Source organism: Corapipo altera, unplaced genomic scaffold (assembly GCF_003945725.1).
Source record: "Corapipo altera isolate COAL_440 unplaced genomic scaffold, ASM394572v1 24, whole genome shotgun sequence".
NCBI classification, from domain to species: domain Eukaryota; kingdom Metazoa; phylum Chordata; class Aves; order Passeriformes; family Pipridae; genus Corapipo; species Corapipo altera.
Window position 1 is genome coordinate 3,182,827 of NW_020884903.1, and position 14,101 is coordinate 3,196,927.

General features: G+C 40.5%; 1 protein-coding gene across 1 annotated transcript in view; it reads left to right on the forward strand.

Moving 5' to 3' along the window:
* The first annotated feature begins 13,891 nt into the window (after positions 1-13,891).
* NAPG (NSF attachment protein gamma) overlaps positions 13,892-14,101 on the forward strand; it is a 12,968-nt gene continuing 12,758 nt past the window's right edge. The window contains exon 1 of the mRNA XM_027650938.1: positions 13,892-14,043. Within this exon, the coding sequence (XP_027506739.1) occupies positions 13,988-14,043 (56 nt within the window). The 5' untranslated portion in view covers positions 13,892-13,987. The remainder of the gene's footprint in view (positions 14,044-14,101) is intronic.

Sequence of the window (14,101 nt, forward strand, 5' to 3'; positions counted from 1 at the left end):
ATATAAGACAAACAAGAGGAGCAGAACTCTGTTCTACCTGTTCACATAGGCCCCAAAGAACAGACCCAGGTAAAGCAAGAGGAATGGGCTTTTTCTAGCATAATGATAACAGCACTCTCTTGCAGTGCTTTTCAATCAGCTTAACAAGCCTTCAAGTTTTATCTTTTTTACATTCAAATTTAACCTCCTATCAAGTTTACTTAGATAAAAAAAATGAAGGCTGATCTCATATCCACCGGCTGAATTCCCAGTTGTTATTTACAACAAATAATTCTGACATTATTCTTCCAGATGCATGTTACAGGCCAGAGAAGAATATATATGGCAGACTGTCATAGTCTGATGCTATGTCTCATTTTTCCTTCTGCTTACCAGGCAGACTTCCTTTTCAAAGAAAGCTGCTGAAAGCAATTTTAAACAATTAGAAAGCAATTTTCTTTGCCTGTGGCCTGTGCAAGAATTTTAGATCTTAGTGGCATAGCTCTGTGAAAAGCGTCTTTCTTGTCACCTACATTTTCTTCTTCACTGATCTGCATTTGCCTGTCAAACACAGCATTGTAAGGACAGTCAGCTGCCATTCAAAGTAGTGCTGAATGAAGAGTCCGGCAAAGCTCCAGCAGTACGGGACAGAACACCAGCAGCCAGGCGAAGATTTGGACTTAGTGTTTTGATAGACTAGAAGTGACAAGGGCCAAGAAGAGAAAACTGTTGTGAGGCAAGAGAGAAACACACTTGCCTTTAGTGCCATTTCTCATATAGAAGACAGGTTTAAAAGACTGTTTCCAGTTCATTTTCATGTTTCTTATCTCATTGTACTGTTCTTCTGAAAGATGGCAAAGCTGTTAACGTCCTCACAAACTTAAAGCCAAATATCTATACCTTCTAAAAGTCTCTGATATTTAACACATTAGCACTGGGCAGATGCCTGTAAAGAAAATAGTCCAGTGTGCAACATACACACTTGCAACTAGTTCCTCACAAAAGGGTACAACAGTTGTACACAGACACAGAGCTAGGCACATCCAAGGAACACAAGATCTTGATGTTTGCTTCTAATGTGTACAGGAGGGATATTAGTGTAAGAAACCTGAATGAACAGCAATCCCAATATGGAACCTTATTATGACTTAAACCTATCCAGAGTGGAGGACTTTCAGAGTTGTGCAATAGGTGAGAAAAATGCGAGCACGTCACTAAAACCTAGTCCTTAAAATGTTTGTGTACTTAAGCCTTGCATATGAAGATTTAAGGAGTATATAAATACTGCATTTTGGCATAAAAGTCGTTTCACATCTGGAGAGACTGGAACATGTACAACCCTTTGATTCAATCTGTTCACAGCTTTAAGAGATAAACTGTATATGAAGGTTGCCTTTGAAGATAGAAAGGCTGCTAAGAGTGACCTTTTCATTATCTATGCTAAGTATCTCTGTATCAGTATCTTTGCTGAGAAACATATCTATTGGTTATTTTGGCTAGAGTTTGGCTTTGAGCACATATGCTGATTCCACCAGGTACAGACTCGTGATAACACCCCCAAGCATTGCCAAGCATGTCACACCTATCTTACTCTCAGGACTTGGTAACAGGAAACTAGTAAATCCATAAAATCCCAGCTGTCACAGACAGAAGAGAAAGGGAGATGCTGTTCAATGTCTCTTCCAGGGGAATCAAATAAAGGTACTAAAAATCCAGGTTCAAAATATATCAAAGAAGCTAATTTTTATTTCACCAGATAGATGAGCCGTGGAACACCTCTTCGGAAGATAATGTAGAAATTGAAACCTTAAATGGGTGGGAGAGAAGAATGGATAAGCTCATGGAAGAGAAACCAACCAAGGCTTATGAAATACAAAAAGTAAATCCTGCTTAGAAAGTTTCCAAAACGAAAGCATTTGGAAGACAGGAGAATATGAGTGGAAGTTCCATATATGATTGCCTTGCCACATAATTTTCTAAATATTTTGGGTACTGTTGAAGAGCAGAAGACTGAAAGAGATGGTTCTATTGTCTAATAAGGTGTGACCCTTCTTAGCTTCTGATAATCCTCCTCGGCCTCAGATTCATCAAGCATGACTGACTTCAAAGCAATTCTTTACACTATTATGAAAGAAAAATTATCAGTATTTGAGTTACAGTATAATTTTTTTCCTTGCTTGCTTTATTATAAGGCATATTAAGGGAGGTGTTTCAGCTAAAAATAAAATAGGCTTACTGTTTCCCTTTAAAATGCAACTGATTTAACAAACTGTCCTGTTAATTGCTCCAACCAAATAAAGAAAATAAGAGAATAACTGTTTTGCCACTGACTTGTAAGAAATAAGCATGAATATGGCAGAGGAAAAATTTTCAGATGGATATGTGATTTTTCAAGCTGTCTGTGAAGGTAGAGAAGCACAGTGACCTAATGGAAGGTTGCAGAACCAGTACAAATGTAGATCCTTGATCTGCTAGAGGCAAATGTCTTGGGCAGTACTGATGGCACCTGTTTATCACCTGATCAAGCCTCTACTAGTATAGTCTTTCTTCTACTTTTCTCCTTAAGAATGTTCCTTCTCAAAAATAGTACAGGTATCTGTAGTGGCTTCTGCTGCTTGCCTAGACTTTTCTCTGATAAACCTGCATTACTTTCTCCACTACCTGCAAATAGCTTCTTCTCTGATTTCCATCCCTACAGGACAGCTGAACTGAGTAGAATCCAACAGTGACAGAAAATTCATGATATAGGGTGAATATCCTTTTAAAACCTTCAGTTAAAGAGATTTTCTCCCTGTGTTACACCATAAATGTGTTACTACTTCCCTTCCTCTTCCTCTCTGGAGGAATACAGCAAGCATCAAATGATGGAATGGAAGAAGGCAATCCTTACTACAGTGTTTTCACTGTCTCTTTTTTTATTTTGTTTTACAAGCTGAGATCATTATGTTATGGAGAGATTAGAATGCCAAGATATTTGTGGTTCATCTAAGTGGAAGCAGTGATTGGGAGATTTGCTATGTAAATGTGTCTGTGGGCCAGATTTGCTTAGCAAACCCACAGCTGTACTGCAGTAATATACTCATCTTCTTTCTGTCTTTCTGGACAGTCATATGAAGAAAATATATGATCTTTTCCATTATGTGGGTACAGCAATCAATCTGGAATACTTCAATAGACCTTGCAATAAACATCTGAGTGGGAAAACCTGGTCTCAAGCCAACATTTTCCTGGTAATCCTAATGAAAAGATGTATGATGATCTGAATTAAGACTTAACCCAGAGCCTTGATCCAAACTGCTGAAAATATTTTCATCCAAATTTAGGTCAGAAGTTTGCAGGTTCTGACCTGTTTACATGAGACAAATGCACACATTCAGCAAGCAACAACCTTTTCAGAAATTCCAATTTCAAAGCTTGCATCAGTACTTGAACATCCTTCACTGCCTGGCTACTCTGTTTGAACATGTGTAAGTGTGCCTTCAATTATTTTTATAACACTGCTTTCTGCAAAGAAATGATAACCGACTAGTCAAGAACAGCATGTCTATAACATAAGAACTTAATCTTTCCATGCTGATTAGCTGTACTTTGTAGATCCCTAGAAGAACTGCTACATGTCCCTTTAGAAATATATTCTATACTCTTTTATCATTGAAGGGAGAAGAAAAAAAATACGTTAAGATTACTAGTAGCAATTAACAATGTCAACTAAGTAATTTTTTTCAGAATGAAAAATCGATTATGAAATTATTATCTAGGTTAAAAATTGCATTCCAGAAATCCTTTGTAATGTACTTTCCTTCCCAAAGGGTTTATAAATTAATACATCATTAGCTATGTCAGTGTAGGTTTATACTTCTTGGCAAAAGAAAAGTTCTAGAAAAGAAAAAAAGCAAACCCCCCAATTATAACAAAATCTAATTTTAACCACCAGCCTGCTGGAGGTGGTCTTAATGTGACAGATTTAAGCATTAAAGTCAACTAGGCTTATAATGGAAATGTGATGGGCCTGACAACTGGTATTGCTTACTGGAGGCATTCATGTGTAATGTCAGTATACAGTTGAACTGAGACAATTAAGTCCTAAAGGATTAATCTAAGAGTCTTGTACAATTCTTCATCCTACTGGAGTATCTTTACCTTTGATTTCTGATCTGGTAATGAACTTTTCCTTTTCATGGATTCTTCTGAAGAGTTTGATCTTGAGGTTTCTGTCAATAGGCCATCTTATTATTCCCAACAGCTTGGACTTACACTTCTAACATCTACATTACTCTCTAGAGGTCCGTGTTGAACAACAAAGGAGATGGCGCATCCGTAAGGTAGCTGAGCTACAAGTGGCTTCAGGAACTGTTCAATAGAAAAACACTTCTACCATGGGATCTTCAGCTAGATGTTCAAATTTGAGCAGGAAAAATGCAACTTAGTGCCTTTCTTCTCCACATACAATGTTTTTCTTTCCATGGTAATAAAAGTTGGAACAAAGCTCCTGAACTTACGTAGACAGCTGCAGATGAGGGGAGGGAACAAGCCCATGACACCTCCTGTGTAAAGTCCAGAGCAGCACTCTGGCCCCAGAAAAGCAACCCCTGGCCCCAGCAAAGCAGCATTCCTTCACAGGTGGGTATCCTCAGATAGAAAAGGAAACCATGGCTTCCCTTTCCTTATTATTACTCTCACTGGTAATCATCACCCACACTGTTCTCATGAGAGTTGGAGATGTTTTTCTTCTTGCAGGGGCTGCCACATTACTGTTACAGAAAGATTTTATTTATCCTCTATTTGTTTTCACAGAATTGTCCCGTGAAAGGAGTGGTGAGTAAGGGCCACCAGATGGAGAGGAGACACCCACCCTCTCTCATAGCACTGCCTGATGTGGGACACATTCACTTTGTCTATGTTTGATACAGGGGATGCTGAGCGGCTGCACAGCCCCATTCCTTCAAATTGAGATGGAGGCCTCACCACAAGCAGTTTGCCATGAGCTGCACACCGGCACAGGCAAGCCCAGATCCTGCCCCAGGGGACTCGCAGTAACCTGGCTGTGCTGCAGCACAGCCTTGTTGTGAAAGCCCGTTTGACCAAACCCCATTATGCAATAGCAGCTTTTTGTTCCCTTTACTGCCTTTATTCTCCATTTGTTTCCATGGTAGCAATATGGAAAAATTAGGATTTGTAATGTAAAATCAAGGAAAGAGACAATTTTTTCCTGTCAGAGGCCAGTTTGTGTTGTACAGTGATATATTTGTGAGAGCTAAATCTAAACTTTTTTCATAAAGAATTAATACATTTAGCATAAATGACAAAATCAGGAATTTTATTTTATATGTTTCATAATGGTGCCTTTCAGCTGGGGTTTATATGATTTATTTTTATATTTCTATGATCCAGCATGGAGACAATGCTTTTATAAACCCATGCATATCCAAAACAAATGGTAATTTCATAGCAAAATCTTCTATTTCTTTAAACTGCATTGCAAATTAACTTAAGGTTATGCAACACCAGAACACTAGGCTCCTGTCTGGCACCAACTTAAATGTTTCTTAATATGTGTTCACATAGAGCCCTCCTGTGTTTGCTAGGTTTCATTACAACAGCCAATAAATCTGAGACAATTTATTGACCTACTTCCACATGACTGAGCTCCAAAAGGGACCACCAAGGTCCTGTCCTCTGACATTTACAGAACATGGACTGTTGAGCTGCCAAATACCGTAAAGCTCCAAAACATGACAAGTGAGAATTTGCCACTCACTCTGTTTCAGTTACACCATTTTTCAGTGGTAGGCATTGTAAATAACGATAACTTAATTGTTGTTGTAAGTATTGCTTAAGATTTTTATCATGGAATCATAGAATCATAGAATGGTTTTTGTTGGAAGGGACCTTAAATATCATCTAGTTCCACACCCCTGGCCATGGGCAGGTGCACCTTCCACCAGACCAGGTTGCTCAGAGCCCCATCCAGTCTGACCTTAAACACCTCCAGGGATGGGGCATCTACAACTTCTCTAGGAAACCTCTTCCAGTGCCTCACCACCCTCAAAGTGAAAAAATTCTTCCTAATATCTAATCTAAACCTAGTATCTTTTAGTTTGGATCTATTGCCCCTTGTCCCTCTCTATCTTTCTTGTAAGAAGCACATCCATCACAAGGAAGACCTAGCATGCAGAACTGTAGGGAGACACTATCTTAAGTTACCTTTCCTCCTCTGCAGGTCTGTCTATAGTCTTTACTGATTATGTATGCAGGGGAAGCAGATCTGTAAGTTCAGTAATTGATCTTTGTTGAGTAGGTTTAGAGACAAAAAAATAAATTTTGCAGCTTAAAAGAAAGAATTGGTAGTTGATTCTTCAAAATAAAAATGGAGACCTATCCCCATTTCCATAGATTTATTTCCCACATTAAGAGTACACATAAATAATATGAATTTTACAAGGAGATTTTGATGCATCCAGATTGAAATTTCCCCATTAGTGTTTGTGTGAGAAGATGACATTAAAGTCAATTGCATTTAAGAGAATTCATTATGTTCACATGCTTTTAGCATATGAGATACAGTTTAATTATTTATCTGTGGATAGCCCAAAGACAGGCTAACCTGATATCACAAATTACTTTCACAAAATATAAAACATTTACTTTTCATGAGAAAAAAACCCTCCAAGTTCTGTCCTACATGCACTACAGTAATAAAACATCTGTTCTGGAGGAGAAAACAAAGTCAGACTTTTATCAAAATAAGTCACACAAAAGAAATGGTGGATTATTTGAACTGAATTAATTTAAAATATTATAGTTTGCAGGACTCATGTGAAATAGAAAGCTTTAGTTAAACTAATATTGAAAAATGTCTGCAACTTAGAAAGTATTATAGCAAGGGAAATAATATGTTTGCTAAAGTTTTATCTATATTTCGAGGGAAATTCATGAATGGGCCACAACTAACTATTCTGAATGAACAAAGACTCTCCTCTAAATGTTTGTCATTAACTCACACGAGCTGCTTACAATACTGTGGTTTGTAACTACTACCAGTCTACTGAAAGAGAAATGTAAGCTCTGGTGGGAGAATGACATGAAATGCCTAATGTCTGCCTTGATTTCATTTTTGTTTTCTGGAAGGAAATTAATGGAAAGCTTAAAATGTAGACAACAGGCTACAGTTGAGACTAGTAGAATGCACTTGTGAACATCTTGTTCAACCCTTCTAAACAAATTTTCAGAGGTTCATAACGACCATTGAATCCAAACTGCACATCAAAGTGTACCTGGATGATGCAGCCCACTGAGCTCTTCTTACAGCTTTGGATAGCCTACATTCACATAGATGGGCTAAAGGTTTTTGATTTTTTTATTAGAGAATGGAAATTTCAGTCATTGCACTGACTTGAAGGAGATTTTCTTCCGTCCACAGACAAAAGTCTAAAGGAGATTTTTACTACCTTTATCTAGAGACCAACACCTAATGTACAGATGTAGTCTTTGTAGGGGATTAAAGAGTCTTTAGGCCACTCAATCAAATGGAATCCCGTTAACAAATTCTCCTTGAACATTTTTAAAACTATCTCAATGCTATGTTTGAGAGTAAGAATCACCAGCTTTAACAGTGCTAAACAAACTGGAAAATTTATTTTCTTTACTTCTGATGTTTACACAGAGAACAATAGAGCTTCACTTCTCAGTCAGCCAGGGTGCCCAGGGTACCCACATGGATGCCACACAAGTTTTGATAATCAGGTCATTAAAAAAGACTTACAAAAGTGCATAGTTTAGGCTGTCGCAGACACGTACTGCAGCAGCATGAAAATAGCGAATATAAATAACAATTCAGAGTTGGAGAAATGACTCCTCTACAGGGTGAAATAAGCTTTGCTATTGTTATCTAATCAATGGTATTATGAGGTAGGATATTCAGATACATGATAAAAGCAATTAATCTCAGAAAACTTTTTATGTTGAGGAATAAAACACTGGAGGAATGCAGCAGATGTTTTAGTTACTCCATGCTGCCACGTGGAACAAAATCTAGCAACTGGGCATGTTCTGAAAATGAACTTAACTAAGGAGAACACTAGCTGTGCCTCTGCCAACATAAAAACACTAATGTGTCTCATTCATAGTTCAGAAGAAGAGAGCACTGCATAGCAGTTTTTATCCAGGATTGCATGCCTGGTTCTAGGTAGGAGGCTAGAAGATCTACACATGCTTTTCTGAAGCAGACTAAGAAAAAGAACGTTAACAAAGGTTAAGCCAAAAAAAAAAAAAAAAAGGGGAATTTTCTCTGAAAATCTTGCTTCAGGAGTGCAAAACCATTCAGTCAAAAGAAGTGACCAAAAGCTTGGGCAGGCTTATTGATTTTATTGGATATCAGTGATTGGGCCATTGGAGAGGAAACCCCTGATCTTTCTTTTCTCACTTCCCTGTTCATGGGTATAGAGTAAAAGCTGGCATCTGGAAGAACCATTCATTATGTAAGTTGGTAATCCTGTAGAAAAGTGGAAAAATCTAATTATGCTTTCAAAATTGACAAAAACTGTTATGTTTTTCTGCCTCTGTTCTGGGATCTATGACAAACACTATTTCAGTGACAAATTGATGGATACATGTTCATGTCAAGTTATGAATGTATCTTGATTTGGGGAACAATGCTACATGTCATTCCATGACACACTGAACATCTTGTGGATAAACTGCTGCAAAGTAATGAAAGAGCCATCAAAAACCATTAACACTGGATAGATTCTGTGGGAGGAATAACTGGCTTTCTACCAGGAGAGTTGGATGTGAGAGCTTTCTGTGAAGAACAATTCAGAAAGAAGGGAGAATGAAGAAGAAGGAAAGAGGTTTCTAGAGGTTCTGAAGTTAGAAAGCTGGAGCAGAAAAGGTGTCACATCTTTAAATTACGTACGTGCTCTATCTTGAAGAAGTTACTTCATCAACAGAAAGAGAAACTAAAGCAAAGATATGATTACACATTTATCATGTGGTACTTAAATTGACTTAAGCAATTCATACCCAAATCATTTATTCCTGACCCCCTCTTTGTGCAGGTGGGACCACTTGGTAAACTGCTTGAGGGAACAGAGCCAGGTAAGAAGAGCCTAGCCAAAACCAATAACAATTTGGGACCCAGAAGCATTCCAGAAGTGGTTTGTGGTGAGGTCCCAGTCTCAGAACAGGAAATTTTTGCTCCAAAGGTCATCTTTCTAAGCAAAAGGCATATTTTTTTAATTGGAATGGATTGCAATGGCAGGGCTGTGGAATTGTCAACTTTGGAAAAGACAAAATTAGTAGCAACTCCTGTGAGACCACCAAAAGAAGTTCTACAAGTATTGATTAAGGGTGGGTCAGGCACTGGTGGTGGATATAACCATCAAGTATGAAAGCAAATTATCATTGCTTGCTGATGCAGTTGATAAGAAGGCAAGGAAGTATCAAGGAACAAGTCCAGGAGGTTACAAATGCCAAAAATATCAAGTTTTTCAGATTCCCATTGGAGCACATGTGAAGTGGTATGGTGTCAATTACAGGCTTTTATCCAGCCTTGGGCTTTCAAAATCCCAACTGGAACAGGTGGCTCAACTCTTCTTCAGAAGAGCATTATTCACATCTGTAGGTACTGTACATATCTTTGTGAGTCATACACGAACTATTGTATAAAATTAATTTGATTGTTGTATTGGGTCTGTCTGAGCCGGAGTTCATTTCCCCACAGTAGCCCTGTGCTTTGCATTGGTAGCTGGAAGGGAGTTGATAACACACCAGTTTTGGATACTGCTGAGCAGGGCAGGCACAACATCAGCACTGCAACATTCCTTCCTCAGTTGAGGGCAAGATCCTGGAAGGGGATACAAGTAGGCCAGCTGACCCAAACTGACCAAAGGGATATTCCATACGATATGACATCAGCTCAGATATAAAAACTGAGGCAAGGAGCAGGAGGGCAGGCATTCATTGTCTCCAATGGCTGCCTACTGAGAAACCGTCACAGTGCTGAAGCCCTGCTTCTCGGGAGTGGCCAACCATCACTGCTCATGGGAAGTAGAGAATAAACCGTGTTATCTTTCCCTTCGCTTTGCTTCTGCGCGTGCAAGCTTTTGCTTTACTTTCTGCTTTAAATAAACTGCCTTATCCCAACCCACAAGTTGTTTTTTTCCACCTTACTCTCTCCCTCATCCAGCTGGGAAGGGGAGTGATAGAGCAGCTGGGTGGGCACCTGTCATCCAGCCAAGGTCAAACCACCACAGTCTTTTCTTGGTTTCTCAGCAGGCAGCCACTGGAGACAATAAATAAATAAATTACTTTTGAGGATTGTCATGACTGAGGAAAATGGATTCTTGTTGGAAGCAAGGGAGGCTGGAGAGATAGTAGGTAGGGATTAAAAGGGACTTGGTAATCATGACACGTCTTCTTAGTCCCTGACAAAACCAACTTGCCTTTCCTAGGTGGACAGACCACCTTACTTAATCTTCAAAAGAAACATGCAATGCATATATGTTCAATAAACAGTGTGGAAGGCATAATCAGTGTTTCACATTGGATCACCTTACTAGACACCAGAATACCCTCCTCCTATCTCATGTCCAGTGAATCTGGAAAGCCAATTAGACATTACCACCTACCCCCAGCTGGGATATTTATTATCCCTCTCTCTTTATTCTCTGACATCTAATAAAAGGCATGCTTACACCATAGTCTTCTGCTATTTAATTAAAGACAATAGGGAGACACAAATCTACAGAAAAACAGTCTTTATTAATTTTCCTGCCCTCAGAGCTATTAATTTCCTTTCTGCCATATCCATTAAGACAGGAACTAGTAATTTCTCACAGACAAATGAGTTATACGGATTTAATGCAAAAGACAGGAAAAGACACCAGAGCACTGAGGTGCTGGCAGTGGGTTGGAGTGATCAAAAAGCACATTTTGGTTTATATTATGGGCCAAAAATTTACCAAAATTACCTGACCCAATTGTTCATTGGACCATTAGTGATGGTCCAGTCTGCCTGGGAGGAGAAATATGCAGATTCCTCTCCCTTCCTTACAGGTAATTTCTTCAGCCTGGTGCTGTATTGTAGTTATGACTGCAATTTCAGACATTAATAAATTACAAGCAGAACTTTCCATGTTCTGCTGCCAAAAAAGGGTATCAGACAGAGGTGAGAAATCCAGATCTAGGAAAACTTAAATTCAGCTTCCAGGTACAGTAGAGTAGCAGATAGAATTCAGCAGCTGATTTAAAATACATTTCACTGCAGTCAGTTCTGACTTTCTGAACAAGAAAAGCAAATTCATAGCAAAGAAAAGTTAGAGTTAATTGGGAAACAAATTTTAGCTATGATCATACTGATAGTTTTTTACAACTAACAGCTTTCTGAAGGAAGCCCAGGCTGTTCTGATGCCAGGGCTGTGGGTGGACTCAGCCATGATGGAAGGTGCTGTCCCCAGCTGCTTGCCTCCAGCCTCTAGCCAATGGTTAGCCCCATGAAGTCTCACATAGGTGCTTTTTAACCCATTTGAGACAAAATGAGTTGTATCACCTTACGCACCCTGCTTTTCATAGCCTAATGCTATGGGTTGCAATGGTGCACATGAAGAAATATTTGTATAGGAGACAGAAATTTTCTGCAAGGTGTAGTGATGAGCAGCTGTGGACTGGCTAGTGATGAATGACTTCTGCTGGTACAGCTATTTACAGAGTTCACATCTTTGTCACTCCAACACTGTAAATGTTTTCCACATTGTACCTGGTCATTTTTCAACACCAAATTCTAATTCACAGGCAAGCATCAGATGCTGTGATATGATCCTTCCCAGATGTAAAATCTCCAGAGGTTCCATGTCTACAAAGTAAAAGCTATCCAGGAATATCCTATTTCATTCAATACTTACTTGTCTTGGAAATCTTTTGTCTGGTCATTCCAGTATAAAGTGTAACCAGACAGCGCACTTGTGCACATGTTCACTAGAAAGTGAACAGATATTTACAACACAGGGAGCAGAGAAGGCCAGGAGCACTAGCACAAGCAAATACACAAACTATAAGTTATTAACTGGGTGCTTCTGAAGAATAGTCTGAGGTTATTCTGTCATTTAATGCTGCAAGCTAGGATTTTATTTTCCCAGCTAAGACAAGTGTATTTGAAAGGTACTGCAGCAAGTTCATAGTTATATGGCCAGATCTATCCTGGTTGCCATAGCAAGGGAAAGAAAAGACAGACGTGATGACACAGGAATCTTTCCGATCATAGCTTCCCCTACTTTATACCTGCTACCACTGAGTGCTTGCCAAAAGCAAGACTAGCTATTTTCTCCCAGTACTCTCATGATCACTCATCTGCTTTTGAAAGTAGAAAACCTCTCCACAACCTTTTTCCCTACTTTGATCTAGGACACAGAATAATAGAATTTAAGATTTAGTGGGGATTTTCCACCATCTGTAATAGATGATAGCCTCTCAAGTGCAATGCAAAAACCAAAGTCAGAAAATTAAGTGTCCATGTCATCAAGGGAATGTGGGAAAAGGAAAAGGAAGGGAAAGCAATTCAGACCTGTGAGTTTTATGAGTACCTAGAGTAAAACAAATCATGTAAATATTGCTTCTTTTCCCATTTGAGGTAGAAACTTGTAAAGCTCTGATTCCTGTAAACACTATGGACTTTCAATGACTTCTATGTTCTGCTAAGAGTTTTGCAAGTTTAACCAGTTTCTCGCTTTGCTTTGTCTCTTCTGTGTTGATAAATACTTCACTTATTCAGATTACTGAAAGAGGTCCAGGTTCAGAGAATAAACACCTTCCTGGGCTCAGTGATTGATCTTATGCTACTCAAGGATGTTTCTGATTAATAAAATTAAGGAGCTAAGGAAGCTGGACATATGAGCAATAAGAGAGACTTCAGCATTTTCAATTCAGTTATCGAGCGTATAGTTTGTGTATCTTGCATGATTGTGTAGCCTGTGTTAGCAACCCTGCTGTGCTCAGCCACCAATCACACCTTCTGCATAAGGTTTCTGTGCTAGCCTGGCTAGAGACAGCCTCTTGTTTTCACAAACACTGAGTCAGAGGAGCATGCCTCAGCAGAATGGCCACTGGAGGCATCCTGCAGGGCAGGGCAGGCCGTTCAGCCTTTGGCCTGTGAGTTGTGCACTTCTAATAAAACCTCGTCTCCATGTGAAAACACTGAGAAATGCAAGCCTGCACTCATTCCTGTTTGGGGTTGTGTCCAGTTCTGGACTCCCCAGTACAAGAAAGACAAGAAGCTACTGAAGAGGGTCCAGTAAAGGGCCACAAAGATGATGAGGGGTCTGGAGCACTTCTCTTATGAGGAGAGACTGAGGGAGCTGAGCCTGTTTAGTCTAGAGAAGGGAAGCCTATAGGGGATCTCATAAATACATATAAATATCTCAAAGGCAGATGCCAATAGGATGGTGCCAGGCTGTTTTCAGTGGCGCCCAGCAAAAGGACAAGGAGCAATGGCCACAAAATAAAATGCAAGTTCTACCTCAACATGAAGAAGAATTTCTTTATATGGAGCATGTCAGAACACTGGAAGGTCATGGATTCATTCAAAACCCACCCAGAGGCGTTCCTGTGTAACCCGCTCTAGGTGACCCTGCCTTGGCAATGGAGTTGGACCGGATGATCTCCAGAGGTCCCCTCCCACTCGAAGGATTCTGTGATTCCGTGTGATTCTGTTCCGTGGGCCCTAGACACGACAGAGCCGGGGGCTCCGCAGGGGAGTTGCCTTCCGGCCGCCGGAGCGCGGCACAGGCCAGCACTGCACACCCAGTCCCCGGCCCCGGGCTCTCACTCCCCGCGGCGGCTCTGCCACCGGACCCGCAGCATGGCGGCCCCGCCATGCCCTGCGCAGGCGCGGTGAGCAGGCGGAGCCCGAGCCCCCGCTCCTCCTCCCGGCTCCCTGTGATCCCTGCTGCCTGCCGTAGTGGGAGCGCAGGGAGGCGGAGGAGTGCGGGCAAGTTCGGCCCGCCGCGCTGGCGAGATGGCGGCGCAGAAGATTAACGAGGCGCTGGAGCACATCGCGAAAGCGGAGAAATAGTGAGCGGGGCGGAGGCTGGCCGGCGGGGGAGGCTGGCCGGCGGGGGAGGCTGGCCGG